The sequence below is a fragment of the Passer domesticus genome, chromosome 8, assembly GCF_036417665.1.
Source record: "Passer domesticus isolate bPasDom1 chromosome 8, bPasDom1.hap1, whole genome shotgun sequence".
Lineage (NCBI taxonomy): Eukaryota > Metazoa > Chordata > Aves > Passeriformes > Passeridae > Passer > Passer domesticus.
In genome coordinates this window covers 39,434,427-39,458,308 of record NC_087481.1, presented here as the reverse complement: position 1 = coordinate 39,458,308, position 23,882 = coordinate 39,434,427, and the positions used below count along the sequence as shown (strand labels likewise).

At 52.9% G+C, this 23,882-nt stretch overlaps 3 protein-coding genes across 8 annotated transcripts in view; 2 read left to right on the top strand and 1 right to left on the bottom strand.

The window, feature by feature from the left end:
• Positions 1–7: 7 nt before the first annotated feature.
• On the top strand, positions 8–10,954 carry CUEDC2 (CUE domain containing 2). Of its 2 annotated transcripts, none has more exons than XM_064430645.1 (10): positions 8–136; positions 854–975; positions 3,970–4,061; positions 4,900–5,043; positions 5,401–5,462; positions 6,831–6,964; positions 7,778–7,948; positions 8,279–8,340; positions 10,014–10,074; positions 10,441–10,954. In XM_064430645.1, the coding sequence occupies exons 3-10, from the start codon at positions 3,988–3,990 to the stop codon at positions 10,585–10,587; spliced, it is 855 nt and encodes a 284-aa protein (XP_064286715.1). In that variant the 5' UTR covers positions 8–136; positions 854–975; positions 3,970–3,987; the 3' UTR covers positions 10,588–10,954. The 2 variants fall into 2 exon arrangements, with proteins under 2 accessions (XP_064286715.1, XP_064286716.1); XM_064430646.1 differs by lacking the exon at positions 8–136 and adding an exon at positions 194–687.
• Positions 9,282–23,790, bottom strand: FBXL15 (F-box and leucine rich repeat protein 15). Of its 5 annotated transcripts, none has more exons than XM_064430634.1 (4): positions 23,683–23,790; positions 13,811–14,061; positions 12,573–13,075; positions 9,282–12,204 (listed from the first exon to the last, which is right to left on the bottom strand). In XM_064430634.1, the coding sequence occupies exons 2-4, from the start codon at positions 13,991–13,993 to the stop codon at positions 12,015–12,017; spliced, it is 876 nt and encodes a 291-aa protein (XP_064286704.1). In that variant the 5' UTR covers positions 13,994–14,061; positions 23,683–23,790; the 3' UTR covers positions 9,282–12,014. The 5 variants fall into 5 exon arrangements, with proteins under 5 accessions (XP_064286704.1, XP_064286700.1, XP_064286701.1 ...); XM_064430630.1 differs by lacking the exon at positions 23,683–23,790 and adding an exon at positions 15,817–16,132; XM_064430631.1 differs by lacking the exon at positions 23,683–23,790 and adding an exon at positions 15,656–15,797.
• The window catches only part of PSD (pleckstrin and Sec7 domain containing), a 38,361-nt gene continuing 37,259 nt past the window's right edge, over positions 22,781–23,882 (top strand). The window contains exon 1 of the mRNA XM_064430620.1: positions 22,781–23,003. The gene's annotated coding sequence lies outside the window, so the exon portion shown is untranslated. The remainder of the gene's footprint in view (positions 23,004–23,882) is intronic.

The window sequence follows — 23,882 nt, the reverse complement described above, 5'->3', positions numbered from 1 at the left end:
GGCGGCGCGGGCAGCGGCGGCGCGCAGCCGCCCTGCCCCGCCCTGCCGGCCGGCGCGGCCACGTGACGCGTTCAAGCGCGCCGCGCGGGCCCCGCGCGCAGGGAGGACGGCGCGGCGGGGGCGCGCGGGCGATCAGGTGACCGCTAACCCCGGCGGCGCGCGCCCGTTACCGCCCGCCCGCGGGGACGCGGGACACGGGATACGGGATATGGGGCACGGGATTGGGGACACGGGACACGGGATTGGGTACACGGGACACGGCGCCGGGGAGCCCGGGAGCGGGGCTCTCCTCCGGGGTCCGCAGCGCGGGGGCGGGACACGGGCCCGGGGCCGGGCAGGGTAACGCGCAGCCGGTGCGGTGTGAGCGGCGGTTCCCGGGCCCCGCACCGCGTGTGGGGCGCTCGGCCTCGCCGCCGAGCCCAACGGGAAGGGTGGCCGCCGGCGGGAGCGGCCCGGACCTGCACCGAGAGGCCGGCCCGGGGCTCCGGCCGGGCACCCGCCCCGGTGCTCGCTCTCGGCCCGTCCCCCCAAGGCGCCGGACGCTGCTGCTGCTGCCGGGCCGCGGCACTGAGGCCGCCAGGGCCTTTGGATGTGTTGGTGATGGGCAGGCGCCGCTGCTGGCCTTGCTTCATGAACCGTGGATGTTGGAAACCAGCGCGGCACGGCGGTGAATGGGGAGGGTGACAGGTACACCGTTCTCACAGCCTTTCACAAAGTGCATTTTATTGCAAAGAATGAAGCTGTGCCCTCTGCCTTAGGGGAAATGGTCACAAGTGACACAAAGCATAAACACACCAGTAATGATTCTCTTGGGCTCCTGCTTCAGCTAATTCAGCTTTCCTTTCCCATAAAGGGGTTCCCTCATTCATGGCTTGAGCCTGGCAGCCATAGGATGGACTGTCACCTCTGCAGGCACTGAAGCGACTTCACAGACTGGCCTGAGCCGAAGACCTCGCACAGCTGACACCTGCTCCGGTAAGGGCCCTGTGTCAGCAGAGTATCCAAGTGCAGCTTTCCAGCGTAGATCTAGAGGGGAGGGCAGAGTCTGGCCACTGGCATTGTTATCTTCTATCACTGCCATTTACTGGGACTAAGCTATAAACAAAAGTCTTATATTAATTTTAGAGCATTAAGCAGTTAATTGTGTTAACACTCACAGTGACTTCAGCCTGCTTTCTCATAACCGCTAGTGTGAAAGCACTTTCAGGGACTTCTTTAGCAAGAAAAACAGAAGCACTGAAATTGTCTGTAAACTGTCATTTCAGTGGGAAAGTTTTCTTTTAAGCCAGCAAAGTTTGAGTTAAATACTTCAGTGGCATATAGCCACAGCTCATTCTCCGTCCTGCCCATGTCTTTTGAGAAGTTCCCTCTGAGCCTGTATGTCACAGGCTGCACTGAGAGGGCCTTCTATCCCAGAGAAATGCACTTCCCCAAGCACAGACAACCCCAGCAGCATAAGACATGCTCTGTGCTTTTTCAGAAAAAAATTTCAGAGAGAGCTCAGTGAACCATCCCTGTCCCATTATTCACTCACTGACACTTGAGCTAAATGAACCTTCGCAGATCAGATTTACATAAACTTGCTCTAACCTGTTCTGAGAAACATCCAAGGATACAACACCCACCTCCTTCCACTTGCAGAAGCCTCTAGTCATCGGTGGGCAAATTTATGATCCCATAAAAGTTGATATACAGTTCCTTAGTTCAGAAGCATTCTTCTAAATTGCTCGTCTGTCTTACTAAAAAGTCCAAGGCTCACAGTCATTCCCATTCCATCACACTGACCATTTGAGAATGATTACTGAAGGTGGAGTTGAAAGAGCCTTCCAAAACAATCCAATTGTATGCAAACAGTTCAGTTTCTTGCCTTTTTTTTTTTTGAGGAAGACAGATTCATACCAACTTTTCTTCAATATAACATAAGTACCTATTTCATACACCACAAGAGCAATGGTACTTTTAGAGGGATATTATTTATACATTTGTTTTACAAAAAGCCCCACGAAGCCAACAAAATAAAATTTGACATTAACATGCTGTGAAGGAGAATACAAGGGGATGGAGATTGTTGAGATTGCTAGGTTCTCAGGACTGACAGTAGGGTGGGAGACTGGCCAGAGTATCCAATAAAGAAAATTAATAATTTTCACATTCACAAAGTGAGAGCTGATACCACTTTCCTCTGCCTGAGGTGAGGAAATACGTATGCCATACGATGTTATGTGATTCAAAATAAGCACTCCTGGCATCTCAAAATAAGCCTGTCTTAATGAGATGACATACAGTGCTCCATTGCAAAAAACCCCAGTGTTTAAAGACTGGGGTTTGTCAGAAAAGTGACAGGGATTTCCAGGAACTGAAGGTCTCTTGTTCTGACAGTGCAAAACTGTAGCTGTGAGCAGAGCAATAGGAGTATCATTTCATCATGTGCTTTTAAAAATAGATGCTGTACATGTTACACAGAACTCATCTTGCAACAAGAAATGCAGAAGGACTTGCACAGATTTATTTGAATCAGTGACAACTATTGAAGTGATCTTAAAACCGACATTGCAATTATGACTGGAAGTTTAGAAGTATGGTAACATCTTTTCAGGAAAACTGAGCTCTCAGGAGAGTGATTTCTCCTGCCTTTGGGTTGTAGATCATTTTGTGCATTGTAAATCACTCCCACACAAAACTGAGCACATAGGATAAGCTCTCCTAGTGAATCTCCCCCTTAACTATTGCAGGTCATCACTAGCAGAATTGTAGCATTCGAAGGAGTTTTGATGTCCCAAGTTACATAATTCTAAACATGGCTGAGTGTCATGGGGTGGTTTTGTTTATGTCCTGCTAACGCTGGAAGACTCATCTAGGGAAATGCCAAACCTTTCTGATTCCCATGGGACACCAGAATTGTCTGTTAATAAGCTATGTGACTGTTCCATGAGTTCTGTGTCCAACAGGCCTGGTCAGCTCCTAGTGTGGTTGAAATGAGAGAGCTGTACTGATGGGAGCATGATGATCCTTGGCACCTCTCTGGCCAATGACCATATCAGTTTCTCTAAATGCAAGGCTGGTTTCCTTCCTGAGAAGAACTTGGTGCTTCTACCAGGAATTTGTCCACCCAGCAGCTCTGTAGACCCCAAGGGGAAGGAATGGTTAAGGAACAGCTTTTTTTCCACCCCGTTCAGTCCAGGCTCAGTACTGATAGCCAAAGCAGGGCTGTGGGCAGCCCCCTTCTGCCACTGCTTCTGTAGGAGCTCTGTGATTCTTAGAACTCCCCTGAGTTTTGGGTTATCAAGTGCCCCTTGTTGCAGCTGCATCAACTCTAGAATGGCTCATTTACTGAGCACAACAAGGGGCTCCTGTTTGGGCAGGATTCCACTGGCAGTCCATGCCTGACCTGGAGACCTTTGATATTTTGGCTGGCAGACTACTTGTCTGTGCCCTGCTTGGTATTTCCCTGTAAAATATACTCTAGGATGTCCTTTCTTTAGGAGACATTACCCTTCCTCCCACTCATTCCTGAGTCCAGTCCAAGCATCACTGCATGTGCTCTTAGCTGGAAGGTCCACCCCTTTCTGCAGTGAGTGTACAAGCCCACTCCCTGTTTCTTTCTCACTGGACAGCAGTCTTCCAGCTCAGAAGGGGTCTGTGGTTCCTGCAGCTGGACACACCTGCATTTCCAGCTTTGCTTCCCAGAGGGGACTTTTTAAATGCATGGTACAACTGCATTCTGACAGCATCAACACAGTCAGGAGGGGCCCAAGATATTGGGCTCTTTTTTCAAGTGGATCCTCATACTGCAGCTTTTTGTGGATATCTTTTCCTGCTGTTACCCAGAGATGACAAGACATTGGGGAAGTTTGTGAATTGCTCTCATGGGAAGAGCACACTTGCCTATGCCATGACTGCATTTTGATCTTGTTATTTTGATTTGATTAAAATTACATGGAGTTTTCTTTTTCCTTCTTTTTTTAAAAGGAAAAGGTTTAGAGAGACATGGAGATTGAAAGAATCATTCAAGACACACTGACACGCTTCATCCAGTCCCACATCCCTGCAGCAGATCTCAGGTATGTTGAGATAGGCAGTTCCAGTATCATTGCTCCTGCATTGTTCCTCTGTGCATTATAGTGAATTCTGTAGTTTTCCTGTACTTTGTGTTGCTCTCTCTTAAGTCAGATCCAGGATGTAGGTAATTTGCATAGGCTGTGATGGGAATGCTGGAACCAGCTACAGTTTAGCATTGCAATCCAGCAGTGTCATTTCTTTGATGACCAAGATGATTAATTTCCTGTCCAGTAATACCCATTAGGATATGGGATTTCCTTCATTCCACAGCGCTCCCAAATGGCTTTCTGAGCAGGATCATCTATGTCATCTATGTCATCTATGCCTCTCCCTGTTTTGAGCACTGCCTGCATGCAGAGATACAGCCACCTTGAGGCTGGAACACAGCAGTGAGTTTTACAGCTGGTGGCAGCAGTGACACAAGCGTGGAGAGCAGCAAGCAGAGAACACTGTATCCCATAGAAAGTGTAACTTAACAGAATATGATGTCCTTACCTGAAATACCAGTCAATATAGAACAGCCAAGGAACATTTGGAATATTTTGGTTAGCTCAGCTGAAGCACCCACAGCAGCACAGCCTCTGGAGCACACGCTGGGGTTTTCATTCAGTGCTGCTCAGGAAGTAGGACCACATGCACTATTTATCTGTTAATGCTTTCCTCTCAACCACTGACCACCTACTACTTGGCCTTAGGGGTGATAGCTCCTCATAAAATACAGTTACACACAGGTTCTTCTGCTTCTGTATTAGAAACACATGAGGTTAGGCAGAATGGGGATGGAGAGAAAGGAAAAAATGGGCCTGTTGACCTTGCTGTCTGTGTTCTCTTTGTCTCCAGTGGGATGGATGATGTTTTCTTCTCTTATATCACGGGTGTCCTGGAAGAGCTGGGCTCACCAGAGTCCTCTGAAGAGACTTTTGACATGGACACCTTTGTGGAAATGATGGAGGCATATATCCCTGGTTTTGCAGAAATCCACAGGTATGTGATTGTTACAGGTTTGTATGTGCATGCCATGCACCGGGGGCCTGACCCAAGACCCCCAGTACTACAAATTCTGTTGTTATATATATACAATGTATTAGTACTAATCTAATTTATATTTATATATAAAAAATATATTAGTACTAAACCTGAGCCATCATGATAAGTCACTCTTTGCCTGAATACACAGATGGTAATCCTAATATAGCTTGCAAGTAGGACCTTGGTCATCTGAAATAACAGTTGATTTTATTGGGCTTCCCATCAAGCCTTGTCTTTCTATAAAATGGTAGCCAAGTAGGATAGGCTTGTGCTTTTATTCCTCATGCTTATTATACAGCTTCTCTCTTGCAGTGGGGATGTTTGTGAAATGATGTTCTCCCTCTCAGAAAGGCTTGGTGAAGCTCGCAACAAAGGTGAGTTACACAAACAATGTCAACACAAGAACATCTGTACATGTTTTTAGTCTTAATATTTGGAGTTGAACAATGTCACAGAAAAAGTACGAACTTGTTTGCCACAGTTAGGAACTCGTAAGGTAGCCCAAATTGATTGACTGGTTTGGGGGTTTTTTTCCAACATTCAGTCAGGTTTTTCACATCAACAAATGGGAGATGGGAGGTTGGAGTCATATGGAATACTGTCCAAGATAGAATGAAGTGAAAAACACTTGATCAGTTCTCCAAATACCTCTACTGAGATCAAAGTCAGAATAATAAGAAAGAAATTGCCATTTCAGGGCTGCTTGTTGAAATTCTGCTGTAAGTTAATTCTGAAAGAGGATTTCTGCCTGCCTCTGATAGCCATCTGCCTAAGTGGCACTACCACTGGGCAGCCTTGATCAGGTGCATCATCAAATAGGGTATCCAGCTGAATACATGTATCACATCTAACTCTGAGCATCCTCAAAGCTCACTTCCTGTTCATCCATGAACCCTGGCACAGATGCAAAATCAGTGATGTGCAGGACTGCAGAAGACTACGCTGTGACAATGGCCCTTTCTAAGCTCAGCACTCACAGGCCAGCTGGACTGCTGTATCAATTAACTCCATGGGTACTTTCCACTAAAGAACAGACAGGTTGCAGTGCCTGGATATCAAACCTTTCAGGACATAACCAGTCTGAGTTTTGCTGGTCTAGCAGCATCACTGCTGTCTTGCCAGAAGGCTACACAATGTAGAATAGACAGTCCTGTCTTTTGTCTTACTTGCTGCTTTCTTGAACTTGACAAAATCTTCTGCTGTGCTCTGCTCCCCTGCATCCTACCCTTTGAGGATCCTGATGTAGCCAGAGTGTGGAAGGAAAGCACCATTCCAGTCTTAGGACAGAACAAAAGTGAAATGGTTCTTCCTATAGTGGGAAAAAGAGCCTGTAAAAAAAGAGATACATCAGAGTAACCTGATCACAGGATATGCTGGCTTGCATGCAGCTTGGGGACTTCCACAGTGTATTCCCAAGTTTAAAATCAAAACTACACCTTAGTTTAAAGAGCAAATACCAGGGAATTCTTAGAAATGGAAGTATCCACAACCAAAGCACTAGCAGACTGAGAATTGAAAAGTATAATTGAATTTGCAAGCAGCCCATGCCCTTTACAGCCTGGAAATGCAGAACTCAGGCTCTATTCCCACTGAGGGCAGGAGAAACAGTAGTACTTCCAAGTCTTGTCACTTAAGAAGAGATTTGCTTTGGCACAATGCACTAGCAGTCTAATGCCAACAGAAAGCACAGAGCTCTAGCCTTAGTGGGACTGTTCCTCAGGAGATATCACTGTGTCTTTAAGAAAAACTTGGCCAAAAGGCTGTGGAAAGCAGGAGTGAAGCACCCTCTGAAGATCTCACCAAGGGCCAGGAGGCTGGAGCTGGAGCCTGCAACGGGGAAAGACTGTGCACTCTAACAGACGGAGCCGGGGCCCAGGTATGAGTACCCCGCAGAGGACAGCAACAATGGGGACACTCACACAGCACTAGGCTACCAGCACCACCTGAGGGCATTTTCCAGCTTTGGAAGGAACCACAGCATAAGCTGTGTCCATGATCTTCTCCATTGTATGGCCTGAGCAAGACTGTCAGAAAATTTTGTGCTGACAGACTGTGAGCCAATGCTCTGGCTCATCCTTTTCCGTGGCTGGAAAGGGTGAGCAAGAGCAGTGGCTGAGAGAGCATGTCCCAGTGCTTCCAGAGATCCCACAGCAGCTACAGGTACTGCAGTACTTTCTACATCAACCCCACCTTCCTCCCCCACACCCTGCTTGCTGTTTCTCCAGTACTGATCTATTCCTGCTCTGCAGTACAAGCATTCTGTGTCCACAGCGTTTTAGTAAATCTGCTATGGTGATTCCTTCTGATGTAGCATCAGGTCAGTGTTTAGCAGGCCCTTTCCTTTCTAATCAAAGTACATATAACTTCACAAGGTGGGCAGGAGTCAGGCATTCACACCACAGGGTCCAGGAAGTTCACTCTTAAGCATGGCCACACAGGAGTCAGGTGACAGGAGCCCTGCTTCAAAGTAAGGTGAAATACAGAGGGAGGAGATTAAAGGAGAGTGAGAGGAGTTGGTCTTTCCAAAGATACAGTCCCCTGTTAGCTTCAGGAATCAGATTTAGTAATGATGATAAGGAGAGAAAGCTTTCAGCAAAAGGCAAGCTGAATTTCCTGACCATGAAAAACCAGAGGCCCTTTCCTCTCTTCACTGCATCCCCAACTTACCTCTGTCTCTTTCTCCAACTAGGAAGGTGCTGACTTGAAGGATGGGGTGGAGCTGCTACTGGAGATGTTCCCGGCTTGTACCGTGAGCCAGGCAGAGAAGGCTCTTGCCATGACCTTGGGGAACTTGGAAGAGGCAGTGCAGTTAATTGTGGAGGAGAAGGTGGAAATTGGCCCAGCAGGTGCGAGTGTAAAGGTACTGTACTCTGACCAGAGTGGCAGTGGGCCAAGGAGCAGGGCAGAGCTCAGAGACATACAGGTGCCACAGCTGTCTGCTACAAGCAGAAATTTTGACTGCAGAAACTTTATGCATGATAAGCCAGGAGGATCATGCAGAGCCACAGCTCCTCTCCCTCCCCTGGCTTTCTTAGTATAGGCTGTGCCCACAACCAAGCCAGGACCCCAGTGGAGCTGTGGCTGGCACCCCTTCCCCCTGGAGTGCTCTACCAGCAGCTGGGTTCACTGAGCTAGCAGGTAAGCTGTATGCCCTGTTGTGCTATTCACACACCAACTTGTCTCCTCCCAGGAACTAACACGGCCCCGCAGAGCACCCAACCATGAGGAACTAAAACAGGTCATCCTACAGAAGTAAGTACCCAGCAGCAAAGAACCCCTAGTTTTGCTCCAAATCAGTGAAGAGGTAGCAGTTTGGGGAACAGTGTGGTCTCTAAAGAACTAGGGGTAAGTATTGGCTGAACACATGTAAGCAAAAATACAATCATCAGCTGGGAAGAAGAAAAAAAAAAATTTAAAAACCAACCAAACACATACACAAAAAAACCCAAACAAACAACCCACAAAACCTAAACAACAGAACAGGTTTGGTTTCTTTTAGAGCTCTGGCACAGAAACACATGACCTGTACCAGCTGGGTCACAGCACTGGCTGCGTGCAAGGTTTCAGCCGCCTATAGAAACAGTGTAAGTCACAGTGCTCTTAGCTGAGGTCCTGGTTAAAGGTTCAAGGCACAAACATCATGCTGCAGCTCAGGTAACAAACACATGGTGACCTGTGGAACTACAGTAACTCATTCGAACCTCCATTCTTGGAGACAGTCCAAACAAGGTTAAAGATACCTTCAAGAGACTGCCTGTACAACAGCACTGGGAAGATTAAATCTCAACTGCTGAAGGTGTGAATTCAATGCATTTAAAGAAACTTCTCTGAAGTCCTCCTGTAGATTTCTTGGGAATGAAAGTAGCTTTAGATGAGTTTACCTACATTCATTTCTAAAAGCATTTAATTCTCAATGGGAGAACCCACACTGTGGTTTCATCTATCTGCTTTAAGATCTCATCTTTCATGAGTATAGTCATGCAGGCATGCAGCTTCCACATGTCTATCCAGCCACATCTTTTCCACTTTACATTCTCCCCAGGGACAGAATAAACAGTCAGTGGGCTAGGAAAGATAAAGTAAGGCAGAACAGCATCCAGGCAGAAGTAGTAATCGCTGTCCTTGCCCATCTCCTGTGCAGGCTCACTTCGGAGTGACAGGCAAGGGAACAAAAAAACACCAGCTTCTTGTTATGTTTCTGAGAACTTCACTTTAATGACATTTTGGCAACATCCTGTACTTTAAACATCACTCAAGCACAGGTACAGAAAGCAGATCGCCATAGCTGAAGATACACAAGAGTAACTATACTAACTACTGAGGGAGAAGTCATGGTCACCTGTGCTAAACCAGCACCAAAATCTCAGAGTAGCAACTCAGCAGTACAGCAAGCAAATGCTTGGACCCTGATGTTTCAGTTACATGGGAAATGAGGTGATGCTTTTATCAAGTTGCTTCCAGCACAGACCTGTTTCACAGTCAAGTAGTAGGAGGAGTGTGAAAGGAACACCATCATTCAGGGCAAAAGCAGACAGATTGGTCCTGTAATCTCACCTATGTTTCATTTGGCTGCCATCACTTGGACTGAGAAAGAACAAAGCTGCCCTGATGGGAGAACACACCAGACCTCAGTACCTCTCTCAGTTCTGCAGTGGCTATCAGCTTTCTCAACCACCTGAGTTTTCAATACCTTTCACGTACAGCTAAGGATGCTACTCCAGCAGAATCCCACTAGATTCTCACCAGAAGGGTGACATACTTCTTGCCCATTTCACCCAGAGGGGAACATCAAGTTTTCCTAGCTGCAGTCTAGGCAAGTAGGACACAAAAGGTTAGTCCCAGCCAGGGGAAGGGACATAGGCTGTGAGTAGCCCCCAGCAATGTATGTTACATTGCATGTTCACTGAATGCTTCTTGTGTTTCAGATACATGATGGTGGATAGTGCAGATGATCAGAAAACACATCGGCCAGCTCCACCCAAAGAGGTAAGCAGGCCCAGCTCACCAGGAGTTTGAATGTCCCAAGCTTTAAAATAAAACCAGGCTGCAAGTCCAAAACAACAACAGGGCAGGCCAAAGGCAGGTGCGTTCATAGAACCTGTCAGTCAAAGAGGGAAGATGAGCTCAGCTAAGGTGCTTCAGGAAATGTCAGTTCTTACCTTTCCTGACTACCATGGCTCTTGCTCCCTCCCATCAGATAGCATCCTTCCCAGTTTTGGCCAAGATTCCCAACACAGACAATGGCAAAGCAGCCCACCCACCTCCCATAGCGCAGGTCTGCTTTTGCTTGTCCCTTCCATATCTCTACCAGTGGCTGTCCATCCACTTGGTGTTCATGTCTTTCCTCTCCAGGCTCCCAAGAAGTTGATCCGCTATATTGATAACCAGGTGGTGAGCACAAAAGGAGAGAGGTACAAAGACATCAAGAAGCCTGAGAGTGAGGAGATGAAGAGAACCTACATCAGCCTAAAACCAGCCAGGAAGTATAAGTTCCACTGACAGCCAAGTCCTCCTGCTCTTCAGCCTTCCACCTCATTGCCAGGCATGGCAGGATGGATGTGTGGTGCTAGGAATGAGGTGACTCCACCTGCCACTAACTTGAACTAACCTGGAAGCCAGGACACTGCTTTCAGCTTCCTCAACTAACTTGGCTGAGGAGACTTCTCTCCTTGTGTAGCTATCCCTCTGCCCCCAGGGGCACACCACAGTGGCTCTCCAGGACCTGGGCATTCTCTGCTATTCCTTGCATGGCACATTTTTAGATCTGAGATGTGGCATGTGCTGTTGCAGCAACCTTTTTAACAAGTCTTTGTGCACTGTTGCTTTGAGTGCCAGTATTAATAAAGATGATGTGAGTTGGTGTGTAGTTCAGCCAGAGCTTGCACATGCTTTAAAACACTGCCTCCAAAGACAGGAGCAGTGTCATCCTCTCTTCCTCTAATTACTCTCTTCATCACGTTCTCAAGATGCAGCTGCTGTTTGATTAATTGCCTAGCGGATAAAAGGGCTTAGGCTCAACTCCAGGACTAGGCTCCCCCTGCCAACACAATCTGCAGCTCTCTCCATGAACTCCAGCTGATGGCAGTCAGTGCTCCTGCCATTTCTCACCTCTGTTGAGAGCCAAAGCTCCAGCCACACAACAGGGAGCAAATACAGTAGCAGGCCTGGGCACTACTAAAATATTAAGTCAGATGCTGGAAGAAACAAATGACAATGACCAACTGCTTTCAGTGACAGCACAGCTAGGTTTGGCATTTTTCTGTCAGTCAAACTGCCATTTGGAGTATATTCCCCCTGTAAACAACTCTCACCTTGTTCCAGCCTAAACCAGCACGCCAGGCCTGGGCAGACACCCTGCCTGTACTGGGGCCATGCTAGTCCTTTGGTGCCAGGCTAGCCAGTGGCTGTGGGCTGGAGCTGGGCTCACTGCCCTCCTCCCAGAGCCCAGAGGGGCCTGCCCTCTCCTAAGAGGAGGGCTGGTAGCTATTCTTTCTGCTCCAGCTGGTCTGGTTTGTTCCACAGCTCTGCTGGCATGCCCTGCACACTCACCCCAGGGGATAGTCCCCATTAAACACGCCCCTGCTTTCTGGACAGCTGCTGCTTAAAGATTTAAAATACAACAAATAATAAGTCCTATCTATTAGCTGGCCTGACCAAGCACCTGTTCAGCACCACGGTGTTCCTGCAAATCACTCGCTCTTTCCACGCCACTGCAGAGGGAGTTCCTTTCCCCAGAGGCACCGATGAAGTCCACTTATGAACACTCAGTGGCTGCTACACAGCCCCAGAGGAAAGAGTGAGCCCCGCTCAGGCCAGCCTCACCACTGGGACTGACCTCTCCCTCTGCACGTCTACAGCAGCCAGTTCCGGCATCCTTCTGGGATCCCAGCATGGTGTCAGTCCCCCCCTCCCCAGCAGCAGCAGTTCTAGATCTGAAGGTTGATGAAAGGGGCGAAGCCAACCACATCCTGCAGCAGAACGAGAGCCCTCTGCAGCGGAGGCTCCACATCCAGCTCCACCCCACGGCTTCGGAGGATGCTCAAGCTGGACTCAGCCACGTTGTGGCAATGCTTGACCTTCAGCGAGCGCAACTTGGGACAGTACTCAGCCAGGACCCTGCCAAGAAAGACAGCATATGCAAGTTGCAAGTCAGGACTCCTAAGTGCACCACTCACACTCCTCTTTACTCCCAGCAGCCTCGTGACTGTGCCATACATGCGCCATCCTTTGGGGGCAGCACCATGGTGGTATGAGATAAAGTCAAGGGACATCTGGATCCCAGACCTATCCTCCATGATATGCTGGGAAATTTGTTCTCCATAGCACACAGTGCTTCCCCTGAAGGGCCTGCTAGTGGCTTCTCTCCCAGACTAAGCTCTCACTGCTTTCAGCGTGAAGAAATAAGACTTTCCTCTCTGGTTCTCTTCCTCTCCCCATCCCAGACACCTACCATCCCCACCCTGACCCCCCACATTACTCAGTACCTGATGGAGTCATTCTTGACTCGTAAACACCCCGTAAGGTCCAAGTGCTCCAGCTCTGGGCAGCACTTGGCAGTCTCCTCAACTGCCACGTCGCCCACGTTGGCATTGACAGCCAGTGACAGAGACTTGAGCCTGTTGCACTTCTGCACCAGGTAGCAGATGGCCTCGTCCTTCAGCTGGCGACAGGCCGTCAGGTCCACGGCCTCCAGCGCCCTGCAGTGGTCAGCCAGGCTGCGCAGGGACAGGCTGTCCACCCACTCACAGTGAGCCAGGGAGAGCTGGCGCAGGTTGGGGCAGCTCAGCGAGATGGCCACCAGCGCGTGGCGGCTGAGCTGGGCGCAGCCCTTCAGCTGGATCTGCTGCAGGTGGCGGTTCTGCCCGATGACCGGGAGCAGCTCCTGGTCCGTCAGCCAGTCGGAGCAGTTCTGGAGGGACAGCTGCTGCAGAACTTCGTTGTCCTTCAACAGGTTAACAAAAGCGGCTCGAGGGATGGCAGGTCCAATCTGCGTGGGGAACCCAGGAAGAATGAGGCATCCCCCCAGGGCTTCAGGTAAGCCTGGTCCTCACCAAATACTCTCTCGCCTCCTCTCTTCTTCTGTGACAACAGTGACCAAAGCCCTGTCCTCATCCCAGGGCAAACCCTACCATCAGACTTTGGCTCACCTCATGCCAACACTACTGCCACAAGCTAGGTGATACCCTGGCTTCTCCATCCCACATTATCACTCCTGCACTTATATCCTCATGATGAGCTCCACACCTCTGCTCTCCAAAAATCTCTTTGCTAGACCTCTCTGTGTCCTCAAATAGCAGCTACTCCAGTCTTTCCCAGTCTCAGGCAGTGGCTCCCAGGAACAGCACAAATATTCCCTGAAGACCAAGCACAGAGTTATCTCCTGTCAGACCCAACCTACTGCACAACTTTCATGAGGACTGCCACTCCAAAACGCTGGAGCCAGGACATGCCAGCCAGTGCCCCATAATGGCCTGGGTGGAGTTTCCAGGCTTACTCCTCCCAGGGCCTCTTACTCAAGACACTGGCATTGCTGGGGCCTGAATCACTGCCTCTCCTGCCTAAGCCCATCTGTCCAGTTTGACACCTGAACTATTAACCCAAGCTTCTGAGCAGAAACTACACTCCTTGCCAAGGGTTTCTTCTCCCTACATAGATGCTCCCCTATTAGTTCCAAAGCAGTAGGACATCTGTGTCCTCCCCCAGCCTCAGAGCCATCCAATACCTGGCTTGAGTCAAAGCAGCGCATGTTGGCCAGGTACAGCTGGATGAGAGACTGGAACGACTTGCTGACCCTCTGCAGGCTCAGGAGCTGCTGCAGTGGCAGATGACAGAGGATGTGTGGAACCAAGATGTCTTCCCAGGGCAGGTCCAGGAGGCATCCCCTGGTCGGGGTCACACTCATCATCAGACACCAGAGAGCCAGGCTACTGCAGGAGCCAGGCAAGATCAGCTCACACCTACTGCCGGGTGCCTCTAGGAGGAACAGCCAGAAAGAAAGACTCAGAGATGATTCCCACAATCAGCCCACGGCGAACAGCCCCTTGGCGAGCCATCAGCAGGGCACGTGCCTGCCACCTGCATCACCACCTCCCAGCCTGGGACGTTCACTGCTCAGGCATCCGAGTCTACCTGCCCACAGTGCCCTGCAGGAGAGCTTGGGTGGGGCTCTCCATCAGCTGCTGAAGGAGGCCCTGTCCCTCAGCGAAGCAGCAAGAAGCTGCTGCAGTGTCACCGCACCATCGCACAGCAGCTGTGCCCAGCATCGTGCCCGAGCATCGCTCTGCCTGTCAGCCAGCGTCCAGTGCCGCTGGGACACCTGCAAGGGGGACAGACCAGGCGCTTGCTCCTTCCCGCGGGAGAAACAAGGCTCGGGGCTCCCCGGAGGAGCCTCCCTCCGAGGAGCGGTGTCCAGCGTCCCTGCGGGGATGCGGCCCCGGGCCGCGGGGGGAAGGAGCGGGGGGTCCCGGCAGCCCAAAGCCACCGAGCGCCGGCTGGAGGCCGCGCTCACACCGGCCCCAGCACAGTCCTCCCCCGAGGCCATTCCTGCCCCGCCGTCCCGGCCCCAGAGCCGCCCCCGGGCTGCCCCGCCGCCGCTGCGGGCGTCCGCCGGGACCGGGACACCGTCCGCTGCCCGCCACAGCGCGCCGTGGCGAGGCGGCAGCCCAGCCTTGCTTTGCTTTGCCTTGCCTTGCAATGCCATGCCGTGCCCTGCCCGCCCTGCCGTTCCCCGGCTCCCCGGTACCTGCGGCCCCGGCGGGGCTCCCCCGGCCGCTCCATCCGGCGCCGCACCCGCCCTGGACACCGGCGGCCGCCCGTGACGTCACGGCGGCGGGCGGAAGTGCGCGCGCCCCGCCACGCCGCCTTCGGCCCCGCCCCTGGGCGCGCCGCGGCGGCGGAGCGCGCTGCCGGGAGCGGCCCGGGGCGCCGGACCGCGGCGGGGCGTGCCGCCGGGACACCGTGGTCACGGGTCCCGCTGGTGCCGCAGCGACTCCCGCAGGTTGCTCCCAGCGGCGCGGCGCGCACACCGGCTCTGCTGGCCCAGCTCACGGGGCGCACCCGCTCCCCCGCGCACAGCGCCTGTCCCGGTTCCTCATGTATCCCAGATCGCCAGTGCACACCAGCTCCCCATGGCCCCAGTCCCCCGGCGCACTCCGGTGGCTGCAGCCCCGCAGCTACCCCGGTTCCCCAGAGCACACCGCCTGTCCCAGTTCCTCGGCTATCCCGTTTCCCCAGCGCACGCGAGATCCCAGCGCACACCAGCCGCTTCAGTTCCCCACGGCCTCAGTTCCCGGGCGCACACGGGTTGCCCAGCCCCGCAGCTGCCCGGTTCCCGGGCTCACACCGGCTGTCCCCATTGCCCGCTCCCAGCGCACGCCCTGCCCCGCGGGCGGCGCGCATGCGCAGCGCGGCGCCGCTGTCCGTTCAGCACCACGGGAGCGGGACCCGCCGCTGCCGGTGAGCGACGGCCCCGCCGGACCTCCCCGGGACCTGCCCGCTCCGCCGCTCCCCCAGCGGCCCGTGCCGCCCTTGCCCGCATCCCCGGGAAAGGCCAATCCCTGGAGCTCACGGTTCTCATAACACCCCCGACCGGCAGCCGCCGGGCCGCGCTCCTCCGCCGGTACCGGGCTGTGCCCGCCCCAGGGCTGCTGCCGCGGGCCGCCGCTCCCAGCCCGCATCCTCCGTCGCTGCCAAGCGGCTCCTCGCTCCGCTCCCCCGCCGGTGCCCCACCTGCCTCCGCAGCCCCGGGCGCAGGGCGGGGTCCCGGCCTTTGCCCGCAGCCCCCGCACACCGGCGGCCCGGGCTCCTGCCCGCGCAGTTGCCATAACGACCCCGTAGAAACGGACGCCGCTCCTTGCTCCCCGCTGTCGGTTCGCGGAGCGGGCAGCGGCGGGCAGCCGGTCCGCGTCGGTGCGGCACTCGCACACCGCACCTCCGAGCCGGCACGGGGCGTGTGACCCCATCTCCGCCTCGGGACTGAGACCCGCTGACTTGTGCAGCATAGCAGCAAGCTGCTGATTACTGCGGGCATAGAAACTTAAAAAAAAAAAACACCTCGCAAAAGAGCAGGGCCCACACACAGTAAACAAATCCCAAATCCCTGGTCCCAAGTTTCCTGGAAAGCAATTATCTGTCTGTGCACCCTGCTCTGCTCAGTTCCTCAAAACATAGAAGATGGTTTGCAGAAAAGTCTTATTTCCTCCTGGGGAAACAACCCTCCCTGGCTGCCCCAGGACACGTAGCACCTGCTCCTCAAGGATTCCAGTGGCTCTCTGAGTTAGCACTGTGCATTTCTCATTTAAAGGACAAGTGATGCAGGGTTTTTAATTTTCTGTTGTAGTTAAGAATGCCCTTGGCCATGTCCTGGGACAGCTCTTTCTTTCCCTGTGGTGGTAGCACTGTGTTCTTGACTTCCCGCTGTGAAGTGGAAAAGTGCCACCTGGCAGAGTCCCTTAATGTACAGAATCACTGGGCCTGTGGGCAGGAGTGGTAGAAGCTGGACGTGTGGCTGGGTAGGGCCAAGGTTAATAAGGGCCCCAAGGGCCTGAGAGCTCTTGGCCTGTGAGGGGTTGGCTGGCTACAGCTATTGAGACATATGTGTGAGGTACTAGGGATTATGGATACTTTCCAGCTGTGGTATGTTCATATTGTTCTGGGGTTTTGCCCACAGGTTGTTTGCAGATGCAGAAAGAGCATCAGATACTGTTAGTGTATTGTAGAGGTGTGTGCTGAGACACCATCGGGATGTTCAGTGAACTCAGCAACCTAGGTCTACACCAATGGTAAGGATCCCAAACCAGTACTGGTTTTGTGCTCTTGTCTATCAGGTTTTCCTGTGTGCAGAGCAGTGGTGAGATGGCTGTACAGCACTGCAGTACAGGGCTTGGGGGGTGTTGTCCACCGTAGCTGTGCAGAGAAGGACAGCTCAAAGCAGACAAGCTTAAGAACCAGAGCTTTGTTGTGCTCTGCTCAATCAAGATTTGCAGCAAGCTTCAACCTTTCTGTTGGAATATATTCTGCCAAAGTTGGGTCTGCATTTCTCTTGAGAGGTGTCTGTAAGTCTCCTTTTTAGGGGTGATTCATAATACCTCAAACAGGTCTGCCAAAATAGCTTTCTGAGCTGGACCTGGTGAGTGCTGGGCTGTGACACCTGCAGTCCTTGCAGGACAGCTGGGGGAGTGTATTGCACAGGCACCCTCAGCACGCAGGGGACGCTGTTCAGTTCCCTGGCACTCCTGTTATCCCAGTGGCCACTGATGTCCCGTGGGGGAAGCAGGGCTGCTGTGCCAGGCCATGAGCTGATCCACAGTGATGAGCGACCAAGCTGAGCACCAGGGGGAGGAAGCAGATTAGCCCACAACAACTGCTGCTGCTGCAGCTTTCTGGTATATTCCTTGGACACATACGGTGCTGGCAGCTTGCAGAGCCAGGGCATGGCATCTTCAACCTCATGAACATCCCCTGAAGTGAACAGAGACCAGCCAGCTCCGCTGCTGCAAGGTGGTGCTGATGCACAGCTATACTTCTGAAGAGTCTTGAGAAGCAGTTTGAGTCATCACCTCACCATTTAGGAAGTGGAGATGAGATTTAGGAAACTGGGCCCTGAAGGAGGGGAAGTTTTATGGTTAGAAGAACTGGCCTCAAGCCAGGAGCCCAAGGGGTTTTTTCCCAGAGACTGATTTTCTAGTTATAATGGCCAAGTCTCCCCCACTTGTGCCTTTTGACTTTTCCCTTACATTGAAAATTCAGTTATTTCCATGTCAGAGGTGTATTCAGAGGTTGGCTGGGTTTCTGTAAGCCTGCTGGGGTTTCCAGAAGCTAATGCTGTCCAAGGGTACAACTTATTTTTAAGATCAATATGATGCCAAGCCAACATTATCCCAGTGCTCTAGGATAGATCTGTCACCTCGTGTGATGGTTTGGCACCTTGCTGGCTAAACACCTTTAGCCTTGCAAAGACTTTGGGGCCATTTTCTTTACAGTTTTCTACTAGTCTCAAGTGGGAGAAGAAACTTGTCAAGATCTTGTCAAGGACACCAGTAGCTCTGCAGTATTCACTCCTCTTAGATGTGAGCTAGGTGAATGCAGTACCACAGAAGTTCAGTAAAGCCTCTCAACACTGTTTTTTCTTGGACTCTCACCAGGTTCTTTCAGAGGATCTGGCTCCATTTTTTCTCTGGCTGCAGGATAAGTCTGACAGCCATTACTCTCAGGGCTGGAGTGGACCACAGCTGGACTTCTTGGTTGCATGGGAGAAGGTATTGAGCTCATAGGGTAAGCTCTGCTGTCAGTCAGTGCTGAGATTGCACAGACACCATTTCTAAGCTGGTAAAACAAGAACACATGGTGACTTCTGTTCAACTCTTCCCTGTACATGCCACCTTCCTACTTCTTATTCAGAAAATAATTTGACTATACAGTCAGGACTAAAATATATATATATAAGTAAAGCAAGACCAAGTTCTGCAAGTCAAGGTTGAAAGAGGATTATGCATGGGAAGCTCCCAGCTAAACAGAAGTACAGGGCTGTTCTGCAGCATCCCACTCATGAATCCCCTGCATTCAAGCTTTCAGTGTATCCTTTGAATTTGTCTCCACACATTCCCATGACAGTCATTTTGCTCAGTTTTCTGGCTATATTTGTAATTACTCCTCTATACCTGACCTTCAAGGCCTTTTACACAATCCTGGATGTGACTGTTCTTCCTGTGCTGGGTCAGACTGTGTGCCTGGGGCTTACTGTCTCTGTTCTGCATAAAATACTCTGTATTCATTGCTCTCACTTCCCTTTACACCCTTTCACCTTTCCCCATGTGACTCTTGAGTCTGAAGGTATGGGGAAGGGATCACATCTTATTGCTGCATACATTAGCTGGAGGGCAGTCTGAAATCTGTGCTGCAGCACCAGCCTGTCCTGGGAGGCTACACCAGAGAACGGGTGATTTGGGTTGTTTCAGACTAAATTTGTCTCTGGTGCAGTGACTCACCATGGTGAGGCAGGTCTGGTGAATGACCTGCTGCCACCCAGGAAGCTCTGGCTTCACTGGGGAGCCCATCCTGCCACTCAGAAATCTCTTGCTTTCCTTCAAGACCATCTTTCCCTGAGCATCTTTTTTACCAAGAGATACTCCCACACAATTGTTCCCCTAACTGCTGTGTAGGGAGATTATTTATGGCTCAAGCTGTGCTGAGGCCCCACCTCCCACGTCCCCAGGACAGGTTTTATCATGCTGTCATTTCTGCCTTCATCTTGACAGAGCAATGCTGGTGCAGGAGGAAGCCCGCTCCCTGTGCTGGTGCTGCCTGGGGCTGAGAGGATTTCTGTAAGAGCAGGTGTGCCTGGGGCATAACAGAAATATTTTGTTACAGCTCATTCTGAGGCCCAGCACACAATGTTTGCTACCACTTCTCTACAACTCCACTCTTCCAAGCCCCTGTTCCTCCTGCAAGAGGGAGCAGCACAAGACAGGGAGCTGGGACACTGGAAAGGGCACTGGCAGACAGGCAGGCAGCAGCTATCCCTCATGCAGAGTCTGCATGGGCTCTTCTCTCTGGTAAGATAATTTGCAGTCTGTACTGTCTTCTAGAATGTCTTTCATCCTGAAAAATCCTGCCACAGACCCACATGAGTGTCCCATGCAGGGGAGCTGCAAAGAGGCACAGGACAGTAGAGGTTTGCTCTCCCCTGTCGCAGGTTTGGCTTCAGGAAGGATCTCCAGCTCTGTCTTTTTGCCCTGACTAAGCCACAGAACAGCATTTGTATAGGACTATCCAAGGGAATGTGTTTTCACCATTTATCTTTAACCACAAGTCTAGTGCAATAACAGATAAGTGCATCAGCCCATTAAAGACTTGGCGTGCAATGGCTTTTTTAATATATGACTAGGATGTGGTTGGCTGTTGGCACTGGAGGTAGAATGCATTAATTAGAGCCACGTAGTTATGCCTAGACCCTGAGGGAACACATGCAACCTAACTGGTTGCCCTGAGCCCTCAGTGCAGAGGTGAGGGGAGTTCAGCTTCCCTTGCTTTCACTGGGACTCATCGCCTGTGTTGCTGGTGTTGCTATTTCCACAATGCTTCCAGTCAGTTGGGTTGAGAGGAGCCCATCTGCTGATGGAGTGACTGTCCCCCCTTGCAGGCCTACTCTGTGCCCTGAGGCTACTGTACAGCCCCACTGATTTTGGCAGCCATGAGGCAGAATATGCCCTTGCACCCTTTGCAATGCCTTTAGCACAAAGCACACCAGAGAGGAAATGGCTCTGACAGCCCCCCTAGGCTCGGAGAAGCAGCCCTGGGGTGCACTGCAGTGCTTACCCCAAGGGAGCAGCAGCTGCAGCACCTTTCTAGAGACTGATCCATGTGCCTTAGGGCAAGCTGAGCATTAGCATCTCCTGGAGCCAGCCTGGGGAAAGAGCTCTTCTCTAACCCGTCTTCACCCAAATTTCATCTAGATCTGCACAGTTGTTGGGACACTATGACGTGTCAGGTTGATTTCTTCCAAGCTGGAAGTTCATAGTTGTGCTGCCGTGATGATACCCAAACCCTTCTGCCTTTGGGAGGGAAAACTGCATTGTAGACTTATGAAGATAACCAAGGGAATATTTAGAAAATATAGTGTTGGCAGTATTTAGAAAATTCCTGGAAGCTCTCTTTTGCAGGACCTGGGGGGCTGGAAGGGGTGACATGGAGTTGAGTGGACTCTCATACAGGAAGGACATGGCACCTGCAGGCAAGGACTGGAGGTCCTAAAGTACCCAAATGATAGTAAAGAGGGTTCCCAGGGCACTGCACTCCTATCTCTCTAGCTAAGCCCCCTGGATTGGAGCTGGGAGCTGAAGTGTGGGGAACATCTTTTCCCTTTCTGTCATCTGCCAGAGGGGTTTCCTGCTCCCTCCTGTCCTGCATCAGCTGGGGAGGGATTCACAGCAGGAGGGATCAGGAGAGCCAGGGCTAAATCCTGAAAAATCCTGATCCAAGTGGGGCTTATGTCAGTACTGGCCAGACCCAGGTATGTGGACATATCTTTCAAGAGTGTTAGGGCTGTGGGAAGGTGAGTGGGATATGGAGCAGGACACTGTGGAGAGAGCAACAGCTACTGCTACGGCAGGGAAAGCACGTTCTGGGCAGAAATGTGTTTTTTGTGAATGATCTGGATCTCCAGCCAGGGTGTCAAGAAAAGACCTCTCCTACCTTCTGCAGCTCTCAGCAGGGCTGCCTGCAGGTGCTGGGAAGGCGCAGACATGCCTTGTCCTGGTATGGACACGCTGGGGAAGCTCTGAGCTCTTCCACTTGGTTAAATTTGTCACTCTGGCTGTGGCTTAGAGAAAAGCCTTCCCCCTCCCCGCCCTTCTGCCATCAAGAAGCTGCTGAAGGAATCAGGTCGTTGATCCTTCAGCAGTGAGGCCCCTAATTAGCCCAGCTTCTTGGAGTCTGCCAGAAAAGCCGGCTGTGTCTAAGGCAGCCGAGTCCCACAGTTCTCAGTGTGGGGGAGAGAGGCCCCTCACAGGCAGGAGCCTGGAGAAAGAAGGAGAAAATGGCAGCACTTTGATGCATTAAATATGAGGAAAGCCTGCCCTGCCTGATGCTTTTTCTCCATGCCTGGGAGGGCAGAGGAGACACACTTTCTGGGTGACTGTGGGGGCAGGTGAGCTTGGAATTGGGCTTGCTGCAGGCATGGAAAGCAGCAAGGAGAGGCAGCCCTTCCCAAATTCTCTTGTAGATATGATGTGCACAAGAAGCCCCAGCTCCCCTGGGCTTCTTGTCTCACACACATTTAATAATGATTGCTGGGCTGGGTAATAAAGTGCTGTTTAATAGCAAATCGATCTGGCAACCTGTGAGGGCACAAAGTGCTGGCTGCCAATCCAAGTGGCTGCCAAACGCAGACCCAGTGCACTGGCAGCACAGGGTCCTGAAGCCCTGCCACAGCACCCCTCACCTTGGTACCCCGCTGTCCCACATGACCTCTACTCACTCGTGCCACTGGTGCCACTGGAGTCCCCACGGCAAGGCAGGAGTGGTTTCCTGAGATTTGTGTGGCATTTACCATCCTTGGGGTGCCTAGTGACACTGTGATATCAAGTTCCTGGTGGCCTGAGACACCATGGCACCCCTGGCTATAGTGTGTTTCAGGTGATGACCTTTGGAGAGATAAGTCCCTGGCACAGAACCTGTGCTCTAGGGCAAGGACTTACTAGTATTGGTTGGTAGCCTGGACCACATAGCAGCTTTTATCTTCTCTCCTCATGGTTCTTAAGCAATGGTGGGGCACAGGGCAGGCTGTACGCTTTGGTGTAGGGCACAAGGCACATGCTCACACATGGCACATGCCAGTGGTCACACCTGCATGCAGCTGAGCAGGGGCAGGCCGTTCATATTGATGTGCACGCTGCTGAACGGAGAAATGAACACCAGGACACGGGGACGTGAGCGGTGCGGCACTGGAACGGGCACACCGGCACCCGGGGTCGCGCTGCCAGTGCAGGAGACCAGGCTCGCACGGGCACAGGGGGTGCGCACACCGGGCCCTGAGCAAGTGGAGGTGCTGCACGGGTGGGGACCCGCCGGGCTGCCCGCCCATGGGGACAGGCACCCCGGTGTGCATTCGGCCGCTCCTCGTGTGCCGGTGCCACCGAGGGGGGCGGGGCTTGGCGCCCGGCGGGGGTTTCCCATTGGCTGCCGTGGCTGTCAGCGGGGCGGAGTGACAGGCCCGGGCCGGGATTAGCGCGGCAGGGAGCGGCGGGTTGCGGCCGGTGGCACCGTGCCGCACCGTATCGTGCCGAGCCGTACTGTACCGTATCGTACGGACCGTATCGTGCTGTACCGCGGCGCGCCCGAGGGCCGGGTCGGGCCGAGCCGAGCCGCGCCGTGCCGGCAGCAGCGCGGAGGATGCGGTGGCGGCGGCGGCACTGCCGGTGAGACGCGGGGAGCGGAGCGGGGCGGGGCGCGGCGGGGACCGGAGGCCGAAACGGGGCGTCTGGGGAGCGGAGAAAGTTGCAGCAGTTGTTGCAGGGAGCGGGGCGTCTCTGCGCCCTGCCGGCGGCGGTGACCGCGGGCGGCGGCGCGGGGCTGCGGTGGCACCGGGGGGCCGGGACCCACTCCGGCCCCGTGTGCCGGTGCGGCGGGAAGGGCGCGGGGCCGATGCCCAGGCAGGGAGATCGCGGCGGGCAGCTCCGCCAGCCCCCCCGGCCGGGGTGCTCCCTCTTCATCCGGATGGATGTCACATCCACTCAGGGCTGATCCCGCCAAACGGGAGGTGCCGGGTGAGGGGAGCCGGGCGGGGGGGCCGGGGGGTGAAGAGCATGTCCAGCCTCAGCTCCGAGGTGGGGACACGTCCCCCGCCTAGACACCACAGCTGAAAGAGGTCACCTGTTTGCACCGCAGCCTCAGGGCCTCCAGACACCCCGCTTCGGTCACCACTTCATCCCTCAAATTGCTCTGTGTCCCTCCGGAGGGCAGACTCATCTCCCAGGGGCCCTGGCCCCCTCAGGTAGCCCGGCAGCCACAGCCTGGTTTCCCCCATTCCCTGCCATGGGTTCCATGTCCAGCACACAAACACGGCCCATCGTGTGTATTTAACCCCCAGCCCCGCACCTCTTGCCTCTCTTCCTTCGCTGTGCCGTTCTTTCCCAATCTCTTCTCATCCTCCCGCAGCTCCTACGCCTTGTCCCCACGCTCCCGTGGCGTGGGTGTGTGCTTCCCCCGCAGCGTAAGCAGCTCCTGCTGCCTTGGCTCCGCACCACCCCATTCCGCCAGGCAAGCGCTTGCATGGGGAGCAGCCGTCCCCTGTTGCG

What these genes read in the sequence shown, in the direction of transcription:
- CUEDC2 (XM_064430645.1), top strand. Translation starts at nt 3,988, where the DNA reads ATGGAGATTGAAAGAATCATTCAAGACACACTGACACGCTTCATCCAG. An exon ending in GGTTTTGCAGAAATCCACAG is followed by an intron (nt 5,044 to 5,400) that starts GTATGTGATTGT and finishes TCTCTCTTGCAG; the next exon opens with TGGGGATGTTTGTGAAATGA. An exon ending in TGGTGAAGCTCGCAACAAAG is followed by an intron (nt 5,463 to 6,830) that starts GTGAGTTACACA and finishes TGTGTCTTTAAG; the next exon opens with AAAAACTTGGCCAAAAGGCT.
- FBXL15 (XM_064430630.1), bottom strand. Translation starts at nt 16,117, where the DNA reads ATGCCCGCAGTAATCAGCAGCTTGCTGCTATGCTGCACAAGTCAGCGG. An exon ending in GCCCGGGGCTGCGGAGGCAG is followed by an intron (nt 14,062 to 15,816) that starts GTGGGGCACCGG and finishes TGTTCCTCCTAG; the next exon opens with AGGCACCCGGCAGTAGGTGT. An exon ending in GTCAAGAATGACTCCATCAG is followed by an intron (nt 12,205 to 12,572) that starts GTACTGAGTAAT and finishes CTTTCTTGGCAG; the next exon opens with GGTCCTGGCTGAGTACTGTC.